The sequence below is a fragment of the Corvus moneduloides genome, chromosome 8 (assembly GCF_009650955.1).
Source record: "Corvus moneduloides isolate bCorMon1 chromosome 8, bCorMon1.pri, whole genome shotgun sequence".
NCBI classification, from domain to species: domain Eukaryota; kingdom Metazoa; phylum Chordata; class Aves; order Passeriformes; family Corvidae; genus Corvus; species Corvus moneduloides.
This window is the reverse complement of record NC_045483.1, coordinates 20,753,772-20,767,987: the sequence shown is the minus strand read 5'-3', so window position 1 is coordinate 20,767,987 and position 14,216 is coordinate 20,753,772. Positions and strand designations below refer to the sequence as shown.

Below are 14,216 nucleotides of genomic sequence, written 5' to 3'. Positions count from 1 at the left end.
GGCGGTCAAGCATTGCAATAGGTTGCCCAGGAGTGTGGTGGAGTCACCATCCCTGGAGGTACATAGGAGGCATCAGGATCTGGTGCTGGATGACGTGATTTAGTGGTTACAGTGGTAGTGGTGGGTGGATGGTTGGACTTGATGATCTCAAAGGTGTCTTCCAACCTTGATGATTCTATGATTCTATGATTGTGTTGGTGTGTGCCCACCAGCAATATACAATGGTACTGGATGAGTGATGCTATAGTACTGGCAATGGAGTAGTCAACCAAGCAATGGCATCACAGCAAAAGTACATGCTCTGGATCTTACGGTATAAGGATACTAGTCACTGAGAGCTAAGCACATGGCAGAATAAGGAAGAGGTAAGGGTAAGCTTGTCCTCAGGACCTTAACAGAAAATTATGTTTTAAGTCTTGTAACAAAGGGGGAACATGGACTTTAATTCTTCTATAATTCCCTGGCTTGGGATGGCTAGGAGGTCTTGGTCCTAAAGAAAAAAATACTGAAGAACTCCACTCTAGTGAGACCTCACCTAGAGACTTGCATCCAGCTCTGGGGTCCTGAGCACAGGAAAGTCATAAACCCATTGGAGCAGGTCCAGAGGAAGGCCAAGAAAATGATCAGAGTGGTGAAGACCTCTCTTACTAAGAGAGGCTGAGAGAGTTGGGGTTGTTCAGCCTGAAGAAGGTTTTGAGGAGAGCCTCTTAAAGGAGGCTTATGAGAAAGATGGAGACAGACTTTTTAGTAGGGTTTATAGTTATAAGACAAGGGGTAATGGTTTTAAATGAAAAGAGGGTAGATTTAGACTAGATAGAAGGAAAAAAATTGTGCTATGAGGCTATGAAGCACTGTAACAGGTTGCCCAGAGAGGTGGCAGTTGCCCCATCCCTGGAAACACTCAAGGTAACATTGGACAGGGCTCTGAGCAATCTGATATAGTTGAAAACGTCCCTGCTCATTGCAGGTGGGTTGGGCTAGATGATCCTTAAAAGTTCTTTTTTAAATGAACCCAAACTGTTCTCTGATTCTATGACCTGGGTACAAAGCTGCTCTTGGCCATTGAGTCTATGTAAGCAGTGCCCTGCAGAGAACTGTTTGAATCCCATGTGTGTAGCTAATCCCAGCTATTCTGGTCCCAGTGTCTAATATTACGAGTGGATGTAGGGGATGCCAGGGAGCAGCACACTGCAGAGGGAGCACAGTACATCTATAGTCTGCCCATAGCTTTTGGGGCAGGCACATAGTGCTACTGAGTAATAACACTAGCTGCATGAAGAAAATAGAAGTGGAGAGCACATTAATTTCAAGCTGGTTTTGTTCAATTCATAGGGTCAGGTGCTATCACCTGATCTTGTTCAAGTTTCTGCCAGTGACATGTCCTTGCCTGAAACTCATACTAATGAATCCTGAGTACTGAGTGACTCTTAAGATTTGCATTTGGAATGCAAAGTGGAAATAAAATTTTTACTGAAATGCTTCCAGCTTTAAGAGTGTCAGACAAAGCTCTGGAGAGACAGGAGGTGTGCTATTTTCAGCCACGTTCCGGTGAGAGATCCATCGTGTATGCGGGGGGGGGGGGGGGCACAGAGGGTGAGATTGACATGACACGTGTGTAGGACAACTCTGGCCCCTTACCAAGGGCAGAATCAAATGTCTAATCATAGGCAGAGCAGCAGCTGAGAGTCCAGAAGAACGGTGAAGGCTGAGCTTGACAGTCTCAACTCCTGTGTGTGTGTGAACTCCAAGGAGAAAGTGAGCAGAGGGCCTTGTGGGGACTGGAGAGTGGTAGTGTGAGTTGTGAATATGGGAATAGAAGATTCTGCCTGTTAAGAACTGGACCCTGTACTGAAGTTGTGAAGACAAAATATCTAAAGCACAGAAATCATGGGAGCTGAAGAAGAAATGCTCATCACTCTGTCTGGAGGTGCCCCCTGGGGCTTCCGCCTGCAAGGGGGTTCAGAGCAGAAAAGACCCCTTCAAGTGTCAAAGGTAGGACCTTGAGATGTGAACTGTGGGAGCAAAGTTATTCTGCTGAACTAAGATATCCCTACTGAGTTGGGCATCTTTCACTACTGTTAAGGAATACAGGAACTCCTTACCGTGGCAGCAGATCTTAAAAGGAAAACTTGGGTGGTGTGCTCAAGCAGGGTGTGAGGTGGGCTGCAGGTCCTGGAATAGATGCTGTTGAGGTAGAGACAAGTGTCAGGTGAAGATCTGCTTCAGTACAAGCTCAGAAACTTCGTAAGCTGTACAACTCTCCTGAGTTGTCAGCAGAGCTATAACCATAGTGACAGTGCAGGGAAAAGGGCTCAAATATGGAAACTTCAATACTCATGTAAGACATCCAACTAAAGAACAAGTAACTTAAATTGAAGCAGTAAAAGCTGTATTTTTAGTTCATCTGTCTGTAACACTTCATTACTTCATTCCAGCTTTCAAAATAGATGCACATTTCTTAGTGCCTCTTCTGTTGGTGAAAGTTTCTCATACTGTCTTAAGTGAGTATTTATGATGCTCTAAGCAGCAAATACTGGTTTAATTTCAAGAATTAAAGAAAAACAGTTGTTTGGATGAGAGATGAAATAAAAATAATTGAATAAACATAAATCTTGTGTTGCCCTACTTTTGATAAACAGCTGTTACTGTTGCCTTTTCAGAAAGACTACTAAATAGCTTAAAAATTAGTGGGGAAAAAAGGTCTTCTTTATTAAGCTGCATTAGCCTTGACACAATGATACCTTGGGATGTGTCACTGGAAGGCAGCCAGCAGCAGGAATGAAAAAATGCTATGCCCAGCTCCTTCTGTTTCCTTAAGCAGACCATGCCCCTGAGAGAATTTTGAAGTTAAATGTTCTGTGTCACTTGGCTCACCCCAGATCATGGAGTGTTTGTCTGTAACTTCTGCCACATTGTTTGGAATCCCATAGCTTGGCCTTGAAGTGAATGTTTCTTATCTTAGAGAAAGATGATTTTTCTCCAGAAAAACAACTTTTGCACATACTCATAGAGCTTCAGGTGCTAAAAAGAAAGAATCAATATCCTTGAAACAGGTGCCTGGCATCAGTGGTTCTTAGTAAAATGGAATTTTCAGGGGCTACATTAACTCTGGATGGTCTAAGGTTATTTTGACTCTTGTTTTTTGCTCAGTAGACAAGAAACTGGGACTGAACAGGGAGGAGATTCTGAGTGTCTATAAAGATTACTCAGGATTGAACGGTGTCAAGAACTAGCCATTACCCAGGCTAAGTTGCACATTAGGGTGAATGGAATATTGCTCAAGGATTAGTAGCACTTGCAGGAAGGTATTAACTAGAAGCAGCTCTCACCCAGATCTGGGTGCTGTACTTTTAGTCTAGTAACACAAATATATATATAATTTTACAATACTTGGATATTGCATTAAGAATAATTATGGAAAATATAATTGATACAAATCCATTTGAGGCTCAAAGTATAGATCATTCTTCAAGCAGGATTTTCATTTTATAATTATCTTTCTTTTCTATTATCACCCAGAATTTAATAGCATCCAGTGACCCTACATACTGTCTTAAAGGCAATGCCATCTAAATAGTCTCCAAAGAATGGATTTGTACGTCCTTACCAGGTACCCAGGAAGATCATATCTGAATGTAACCTGCTTAAAAGAGAATAAACTGCCAGGTGTCATGTGGTAGAACATACAGACATGAATAGCTGATAGGTGCCAGGAGATAACTGAGTGGATACAGTTTGTGTCTCAGAGATTCCAGTGCTGTCATTTTAGACAATTCCAACTTATAGGCTAGAAAAGTCATAGTAATAACACTAAGGAAAGATGCTTACCCTTGGATGCTGAGTCAAATGTACTTTTCTAGATGAATTAGCGATAAAAAGTTAATTTGGGAAATTAATCAAGTATAAAAAATACATTATATATAAATGATACATGTTGTACTTTGGTAGAGATGCTGGAATTGCTAAGTCAGACTAGTTTAAGAGTCACTCCTTGTCCTGCTTCCTGCTTCCTTTGTGTTTCCTGCAAGGATTTCAGAGGAAGTTGTAAATTTCACCAATGCATCTAATTTTTGAGTAATGCAATGTGGAGGGAAATCCTTTCCCCTCATGTAGTTATCGGCATGCCCTGGGAAGTATCTAAGAATTAGTAGTCTTAGTGGTTTACCCTATACATAAACAGAAAATTGTTTCTCAACAACTAGTACCTTACTTGTCTAAGTCTCACATGATTTCCTAAATAAGATTTGATAACATCAAGCAACCAGGCATTGCAAAGACTAAATGTTGCACTAAGTGGGATTTCCTGCTTGAGTCGCTCTTGTCAAAGCCCTTCACAATTCCTCATCTTATGTGATCAGTGTACACAGTTCACAGTCTTCTTGCCTTTATGTTTTCTAAAGTTTACATCACCATCATCTTTTTATTGTTTCTCTTTATGGAGATTATGATAAAATTAATCACTGATTGCTGTTCTTGGTATCTTTTTTTTGTTTTGTTTTCCTGAAAATTCTTTGGGTGTACTGTATGCTTCCTCACATACCTAGAGAAAGACACTGGAATTACGTACCTGTGGACAGTCTCTTGGTTTGCACATAACTGGGCATGAGCCAGCAGTGTGCCCTGACAGCCCAGAAGGCCAACAGCATCCTGAGCTGCATCAAAAGAGGAGTGGCCAGCAGGTGGAGGGAGGTGATTCTGCCCCTCTGCCCACTTGGAGCACTTGCATAAAGCTCTGGGATCCCCAGTGCAGGAAAGATGTGGACCTCCTAGGGTTTAGAGGATCTAAATGATCCAAGGGATGGAGCAGCCTCTCCTATGAAGACAGGCTGAGAGAGTTGGGATTGTTCAGCCTGGAGAAGAGAAGGCTCTGGGGAGACCCCACTGCAGCCTTCCAGTACCTAAAGGGAACTTATAAAAGAGAGAGAGAGAGATGTTTTAGATGCATAGAGAGTGATAGGATAAGGAGGAATTACCTTAAACTAAAAGAGGAGAGATTTAGATTAGATGTAGGGAGGCACTGGAACAGGTTGCCCAGAGAAACTGTGGGTGCCCCATCCCTGGAAGTGTTCAAGGCCAGGTTGGATGGGGCTCTGAGCAACCTGGTCTAGTGGAAGGTGTCCCTGCCCATGGCAGGGTGGTTGGAACTAGGTGACCTTTAAGATGCCTTCCAACCATTTTATGATTCTATGATAACTAATTTTGTGTTCAAGTAAACTTATGGTGCCAAACCAGCTGTGCCTGCCTTGGGATCAGAACATTGCTTCTTCCAGCAGTGCCCAGTGGATACTGAGGAAAAAGCGCAAATTTAAATAACACGAGCAAGATTGAAATGCTAGCATTAACACTAACTGGTTTTATGGTTCCAGATTTGCCTATCTTAAACTTGCCTACAAGAGCACATACTGACTCTTTTGTTCCACCCAAACAATCATTTGCTGTGTCCAGGTGCTAAAATTGTCTAATGTGAATCTGAAGGCTGCCGTACTGATGTGTATTTGAAAGGCGTACCATTAATAATTCATCTCATAAAAACAGACACTATAAGAGTAGAGAGTGAGACCAAAAAATAAACAAAAAACTTTTAAGTTTTTAGAGTTTTAAGAGCCTTCAGTGAGAAAGAATAGATGATTTTTCAATGAGGGTTGTATTAAAGTATCATGCTGTAATAAGTAAGCTGAAAGAAAGGCAGACATTGATATGCTCAGCAGGCAGATACACAGCATGATCAAACATCAACAGAGGACATTAATCATTCTGCAGAAATTACAAAGGTTAGGAATATCAAGAATTAGAGAAACAAAGAGGGAAATAAAGACTGAAGAACACAAAAAGCAAAGGACAATCTTCATTTTGTTCTTAGTTACAGCTATGTCCTTTAAAGTGAAATCAGTTGAACTACTCTGGATTCATACTGGCTTATTGTGATTCCTAATGAAGCTTTTACCTCTTACCTAATGAAGCAGATAAAGTCTAGTGGGAGTTTACAATACCCCTCAACAAAATAAAGCTGATTTGGTGTAGCTCAGTAGCTGTGGTGCACATGACAACACAACACAAGACATCTTGGACCAGAAACAGTCATCAGGAAAGAAAGAGAACAAACATAAACACAAGATGCAAAAAGGATCCACAGATGGCAAGATTTTTATTTTAGAAAGGCTGAGGGAAAGTACATGGTCCTCAGATGTAGCTGTAACTGATGAGAAGGTTCATGCATTCTGAAAAGAGAGTAAGAAGAACAATACCATCAAGTTCCTGGAGGATTTCTTTGCAGTAAGGATCTGTGCATCAAATGCATTTGAAACAAAACAAAATGTAAAATAGCTAGTCTGAGAAAAGCTGTAAGCACTAATGCCATTAATCAACCAAAGTAGAAACCTAACATGAAATTATATTATGGAAATAATTTTTATGAAGATGAACAAGACAAACCTGCCTTTAGGGATCCTGCTACAAAACAAGATTTATTCAATGAGGGGGAAATTTGGTTGCTTTCTATAAAAAGCAAGGAAGGCACTTCTACCTCCAGCACAAGTAAAAGTAATACTGACAAAATAGAGGAAACTGAGTCTTTACAGCTGGTACTGATGATAGAGGCAAAGGACCTGGGCATATTAGTGCATCACTAATGATAAGCCAGCAAAATTATGTGTCTCTGAAAAAAAAGAGGCAAACATAAACAAATGAGCCTCAGGTAGCCATGTCTAACAGAGGTAGGAAGACATTGATGTTACTGACTAATGCACATGGGGGAATTCAATGGAAATACCACAGTTACAGAATCAGGCACTTTCAAGGAAAATAGATGTAATGTAAAGCAGCCATAGAAAAGGAGGGGAGGAGAGAAGGCTTCTTTCACCTAGCAAAGTATTGAAAGAGGTGACTGCAATCTACAAATAGATGTTGAGCAAATATCAGCAACACTATTCAAATATAGGTGACAGCACTGACAGCACAGAACAACTAACCAGGGAAGTTCAGCAATGATTTTCCAATCTAGAAAAAGAATTGAAAACCTTTTGAGTCAGTTTATGAGCTGGAGTAAACAATATGGCCTCTGAAAACGACAGAGGATTGGCCCTGGTAGCTCAAGAGACTCCTTTCAGTTGGCTGTTCTGTACAAATACTCTGCAACTGTGTTAGAGGAAATGTTAGGGGAAGCAGTAACACAGGATTGTATTGGTTCTAAAACCAAAAATTGTTTTGTTGTTTAAGAGCAGTTCATCACAACCTCCTTTTTAGCTCTTTCCCACATTTTCCCACTTTTTCCTGTATGGTTCTGTGCTGATAATTCACTGTTTCTATTATGTCCTCTGCAAGATACCCTTGCTGCCTGCTTGCCATGTCACTGCTCCCTGTGACACACAGCCTGGCTGCTCTGTGCCATTCTCCTTTGCTCACGTGACGTTATTCCTGCTGGAGGTGCCAGCTCTAACCCAATAGGCCTGATGGCTTCCAGATTTGCGAGCACCTTCTCTTCCACTCCCCTTTTCAGTGGGTAGCCTGTTCTTTATCTGGTTTTGCAAATGTTTACTGTCACACCTAAAAGAGCACTGCTGGTGGCCTAATATGTAGCAGTCACTAATGCTGGTTTTGGAATGCCTCAAGCTGCTTTGGGAGTGCTCCTGGACATATTTTATGGCCTGTCGGCACTTAGGCAGGTGCTATACTTGGCTGCTAGTGAGGGAGTGCATGCTGTGGCACCAGTGGAACTTTCCAACAACCTGGAAGAATCTCTTGATGAGAAGTTGCAGTGAAACCATACATGCTCCATCTATACCTGGTGCATTAAATGTACCTGGGACCATTCTCTGGCACTTATGCCAGCTGCTACAGAGTGTAATGCAGCCCAGCAATTAACATTTTCTATTCTTCCAAACAAAATGACCACGTGCCCACAGGCAGTGGCTCTGGGAATGGTCTGTTCTAGCTCCCAAACTGTGCCTGGGAATTGTTCAGGACAGCAATAGCTGATCTGAGCCAAAGATGTACCAAGGATCATTTCAACAGTTTGATGCTAGAGTAGTTGCGGCCCAGAGCTCAGGTTCATTTGCTGACATTATTCAGCTTGCTACTGGCTAGAACTACTGAATACATCTATGGAGGGCAAGCCTGGTCTGTGATGTACATTCATACCTACAAGATGACTAAAAGATGCTGCAAGTCACAGGAAGGTCTCTGTACTGAAGTGCCCTGGATCCTTCAGGTGAATGGGGTACTTCTCTAATCCATACTTGTGGCCGATCCTGTCCTCACTGCCGCAGAACAACAGTGCTTGTCCTCCTCAGACTACTGCTGAAAGGCTGCCTTTTGGTTAGTGAGTGCTGTCTTTTGGTGCAGTAATTCTTGCAATATGAATGCTGTGTCCAGTATTTTTTTGCAAATAAAAGTGGCCCTCCTTCTACTGAAACAATAGTAGGTATGTCATCTTCTAATTTGCCCTCTCTCAGCATAAATATTGTGGAGGCCTATTATACGTAAGACTGCTGCTGTTCAACAATTAGTAGCAGCTGACAAGAGTCTTCTGTTTTGATAAGGGTTTTCATTCAGGGCTTGCAAATGTTCATGGCCCCTTAGAGCGCAGTATGAGCACGCAGTGTGAAGGTTGAGAACACCTTGTTCTGGAGGACTGAAGCCATGTCTCTGGATTACTCTGCCCCATGTTCAAGAGTCTTTCCCTCCTTCCGTCCCAGTTCAGTGCCTGTACCTGTAAAAAGACGTTTTGGTTGCTAGATTTGCTTATGAGCTCCAATTCCCTTAGGTTTAGATTCTAAAATCTTTTGTGGCCCAGGAGCCAGGTTAAGCCTCTGGAAAAAGGACTTACATGGGACATGTATAAGCATGTTTTTTCTGAACATTTAGTTGCTTTTCTCACAGCTCCTAGATGTGGGACGTGGTGCAAATAGTTGACAAATATATCTGTTCCTTCTAAATCCTTGCTTCATATAAAAAATGCTTGATATCCTGCTGCTTACTCTGTTGAGGGTAAAATGCTTATCAAGTACTTTTAGTATCTATTACAGTACATGTGGCATTATTCTTTCTCATTGATATTACATTTCAATCACTTTTCAGCTCATCTACCATGAAGTAACAAATAGCTAAGGAGATAAAGCTTCTTTTTATCTACCTAGGGCCACCTCTGCCTAGAAACTTGCTCTCAGCAATGAGACCTGTGCTAAATTTTTTGCTTAGGAAAAAAAAGTGGATTGTTTGAGGTTGTTTTTCTCTTCCCTCTCTTGTATTATCACAACAAAAAACTCATTTTAAGGCACTTCGTTTAAGTAACAGAAAACCAACAGAGAGAGAAAACCAACAATCCCTGATTGTTTGTGTTTGTTTTATATCAGCTGGTACAAGTCAGAATTAAATCTAGCGCATCTAAGAAGTCGTTCTCTCTTTCCTGCACCAGCACACTCTAGGCAGTAACATATTTAACAGTAGTCTGACATGTACTTAACCAATTGACGGGCACCAGCATTCTCTTCCACTACCAGCTCTCATCACTAAACCCCTTGCCCAGAAGCCACCCAAGTGTGTCCTGCCACTTAAGATACGCCTTTTCACCACTCTCCCTTGCTGTGTCCATCCCACAAAGTATGTGTTCTCTTCCCTCTTTCTTTATATAAAGACTCCCTAATTAAGCTTCACCATGGGTGCCTGTGAAGTAGGTCTGCAGAGGCACTGGATCTACTTTACCAAGAGGCAAGTCATCCAGTGTCACCTCTTAAGAAGGAATACGATTTTTCGTCAGGAAGTTACCAGAACTAATTTCCTGTGTAGCTGTAATGCTTAGTGTAATTATAACAGATTAAAGTAAATATTCTCCTGTAAAATAGCTTCCAGGAAAAACATGGCATTGCCATGAGGATGTGATGTTATTTGCTACTTAACAGATAAGGCATAGGAAAAGTATCTCACTGAATCTCTGTGTTCAGGTGGGCAACTGAGATAAAGAAAGACTGCTGAAAAATGTCCTGGTTTCCAGGCTCCTGCCTTTTATGGCTCCCAGTCTGAGTGTTTTCTCCAAGGTCACACAAAAAATCATCCAGGTCTTCTGAATCCCACTCTAGCCATCTACCCACTCTAGCCATTTCCTCACTCTAGCCACAGGGGTATCCTTCCTTGCACAAAAAGATTAGGCCCTGGCCTTGGAAGAAAACTAAACTGTTCCAATAACCAAAATGATATCAACACACATCTTCAGAAAGAAGGAAGAGATGGAGGTGTTTGTTTCTGCTTTTGCATCTAGCAACTGCTCTGTTTGTGGTTCAGCTGAGCAGGAAGTTCTAGGAGGAGCAGACCCACATGCTGGTTGGCTCTTGCTTGAGTCATTCCATTTTGGTAATGATTTATACCACAACAAGTCAGGTCTTACCTCTCCATGAGAACCCTATGACAGGATTACATTTCACATAAGGCTGGGAATGAAATTTAAACACTGCCAGGTTGTATGGAGTGTTGGATCCCATGGCATTGTAGCTTCTGGGGGAAGGGGACAGCTGTGTGTTGAGAGATGCAATCAGAGAGTGGAAGGGCCTTGGATGGGAAGATGAATTGTATTCACTAGACAACTCTGACTTGGACTGAGGTTGCTAGGTTTCTGCTGGAAAGACTGTAGGAGATTAGGGGAAGACTGATAATGTAATTTGTCTTCCTACCTTATAGTCTGAGCTTTCCCAATGAGAAGAAGCAGGAGGTGGCTTGGGGAGGCTAGGGGAGAGATGGATGGCATGAACCTACACTGCAAACCATTTCCATTTACCCACAGCCTATTTCCTTAGGAAGAAGCGGTGCTGGCCAGCAGGGAGAGTGGTTGCAAAGTTTTAAGACAGGTTCTCTGGGCTGTACTGAGGCAAGATGTGAAGCCACTGAGTTACTATCAGGATTCCTCTATTCTTAGCATCCCAGCATGTGTTCAGCCCCCACATACCACTATCTAAATATAGTCCCTACTGAAGGACAGATGCTGCCAAGTTGCATCTGACCCCCTCCTCTCTTGCATTCTGTTCCTGAAAGCCAGGCTGAATTCCCCAAGACACGTCCAATAGTCAGCATGTCCTTTTGTCTGCCTAGGGCTGTACAAGGAAACTTGTACTGTACTGTTAAAGCCTGATCTCAGCCCTGGCCTTCCTGGCCTCTCTTAGCACTGACCTTCCTTTCAACAATTCTTATTCCTTTCCTCCTCAATTGTTGCCTTACTCTTTTCCATATGTTTGCTCCCAGCTGCCTCTGTCCTTTCCCTTCTGTCTGATTGAACACAATCGATGGGAGGAGGCAAGCAAAGTAATGAAAGAAAACATGTGTCTGTGTGTGCATGTACCTAGGTGCTGCAAATACCCAAACCCCTTTGACAAGAGATCTTTTGTCACTACAGAACTCCTGCAGAGAGGGCAGGGAGATGGATAGTTTTCTGAGTAAATGTGTTCCAGTTCTGCACACTGATTTGTTTTTCCAGTAGCATAAATCTGTAAAATTCTGAAACTGGGATTTCCTAAACCCATCTGAAATCTAAACAGGACATGAGTCCTCTCCCATGAGTCAAGGTACGCCGTGGCAGGGCGTGTCCACTGAGGCATGGAGTGGAAAGTGTAACAGTCAGTTAGGAGAGGCTCACAGAATTTGTGGGTGTCCCCACAGGAAAGGAGAGGTTAGTCCTCGCCAGTATGTGCTAGAAGGTCTGATAGTGCAATCCCCCAGGGCCAGGTCTGGGGCCAGCCCATACCACTTGTCAGAATCTGTCAGTGCTGCTTCTCATTTGCACAAGAAAGCTCTCCAGATACGTGTTACAGAAAACAGAGAGGTTTTCTCTTTGAAAAGCCACTTTTCCCAACTTTTCCTACCTCTTCAGAACAGCTGTTGGGTGACACCTTCCAAGCTTTCTGCAGCTTAAGCAGAAGCTCCCTGTTAGTGACACTTCATGTGGCTCACTGGGTGCCCAGGAGAGGGCATCTTTTGGACATGGGGAGCAAGTGGCTGAGCCTGAGGGCAGCTTGACCTTCAGGATGGGCAGAGAAGCCTGGCTTTTGGACTGGGCAGCCACCCTGGCCTGGGGCCTCAAAGGCTCAGTGCTGCCCTTGCTGTACACAAGACGTGCAGGCTACACGTTGTCATTAAAGTCTCTACAGCACAGAGCTGGCAGTCACATCAAAACTGCCAGGCTTGTATTGGTCTCTGTCCAGAGGCTCTGCAGGCTCCAGCACACTGCACTCTGCTGTCATGGCTGTGGATTAAGTCCTGTACTGTCCTTCTTTCTCTGCACAATCCTCTTCTGCGTTTAACTCCTTTGCTTTCCTCCCTGGCAAATGCAGTGGGGTAGGGGTTTGGCATAAAAATGAAGCTGTGGATAGGTCATTTCCCTCTGATCCCAGGAAGCAAATTCATAAACTTCCAGGGAGGGTTTATAAATCTGTGGAAGACTGAGCCAGACACATGTTATTTTCAGACTCTATAGGTCTCTTCCTGTGCTAGAAGAGACCTAGTCCTGTTTTTCCAGAAAGGAATGGAGACGTGGAAAAGTGCCTGCTGGATTGTAGAGTACCTCGGTACCAATAGTTGCTTTAGTGCATGTGCTTCCTGTCAGTTCAGTAAAATCTGAGCACAGACCAAGCCAGACCCAGCATCCTCACTAACCATGAGAAAAATGCATTGCCTGCTCATGATTATCAGCCCACACAGATTGCTTGTGTCCCACCAGCCTTCTCTGATATAAAGGTACCTGAAACAGCATCAGGCAGTGTTGGGAGCAGAGCCTGATCCTTCCTGCGTGGGAATCCCAAACAGTTGCCTGCAAAGACTTGCAGTACTGAAGGACCAGAGAATTGCAGGGAGCTTACTGTTGCTGTTCTGGCTGGCCACCAGCCCACATCCAGTTGGTTTCAGTGAGCAGGGAGGAATACCATGGGATGTGAGGAATGCTCAGTGCACCTGCTGACAGCCTTTAACCCCCAGTCCCCTCGCTTCACAACTGGGAGAAATACTCAGCAAGTATGTTCCCATCAAGTGCTAAGCACCAAGTACTTGGCTACGGAGCAGCGTTGGCCTTTTGGGGAATACTAGGAAACCTTCCTTTTAACCTCTTTTCATTAGCTGTTGTGTCAGTAGGCAGCACTGGAAGATGTGTCTGCTATACCTTCTCAGTTAACAGCTGCATCTGAAGGAAGTATCAGGAAGCAGCATTTATACTGTAATAGCAGAAAAGTCATTCCTCAGCAGTAGTTCATTACAGACCTACACATGCTCATTCCAGGCTTATATTAACAAGGAGGGAGATAAAGGACTAAAATGACAGAGGCTGATGGATGTGGCAGCTGGGATGAGCCAGTCCCTATTTTAAGCATGCAGGCAAGATTTGGGGTCAAGTTGGAAAGGCTACAGTGTGATAAAGTGCCACTGAATACAAAAACAACTTGAAGCATAGCCCTCTTCTTTCCATCTTCTTCCCCAACACCTCTCAGTCCTGCTGACAGGCTGACCTGGGAGGAGTGTTGCTCTGTCTGCTCAAAACAGGCCAGGAGGGTCGAGCCCAGGGCACTCACACACCCCATGAGTGCAGAGGGCCTGGGCCCTAAGACTGGCCAGCCATACCATGAGACTTCCTTACCTCCTCCAGCTCTCTCCTCTCCTGCTCCCTGCTGCTCCTGCAAGAACAATGTCAGGGCAGCAATCCTCCCACATTAATTTCTCTTTCTTGAAGCTGCCATGGGATTGTGGGCAAAGTAGCTTTATGATGTTATAGATGAGTCTGGTGGCTCGAGCAGCAAGGCTGTGAGATGTGGGTGAAGGTGCCCTGTTGGGTATTACTTCTCTGCAGGGATCTGACACAGTTTGTTCACTGCACCCTCTGTTCAACAGCTCTGCACTGATTTGTCTTTCACTTAACTGCAAGAGCTGAAGAAATATTCTAGAAGACTCTACAAATATAGTGTAATACTACCTTAGTCCTGAGTTGCTCTGACCCAGTGATTTTACTTGGCTATTCTTTTATGTGCAAAATGAGTACATTATGGGTGCCAAGCTGTCCTACAAGACTGTCTCCATTGTTTGCCTGTATGGGAGAGGTCTGTGATTTTTGGCTGAGTGGGCATTTGGTTTGCTTGCTTGCTTGCTCTAGCAGAAGGGCTACTGTGAGTTGGTAAGAAGTTTAACTGATGGATGATGGAAGGAAAGGGAGAGGAAACGCTTGGTGGAAGATGGGCATGAGAGGCCAGATCTAG

General features: G+C 43.5%; 1 protein-coding gene across 1 annotated transcript in view; it reads left to right on the top strand.

The window, feature by feature from the left end:
* The first annotated feature begins 1,618 nt into the window (after positions 1-1,618).
* Positions 1,619-14,216, top strand: part of SYNPO2L (synaptopodin 2 like) — a 32,306-nt gene continuing 19,708 nt past the window's right edge. The window contains exon 1 of the mRNA XM_032116850.1: positions 1,619-1,992. Coding sequence (XP_031972741.1) covers positions 1,888-1,992 — 105 coding nt within the window. The 5' untranslated portion in view covers positions 1,619-1,887. The remainder of the gene's footprint in view (positions 1,993-14,216) is intronic.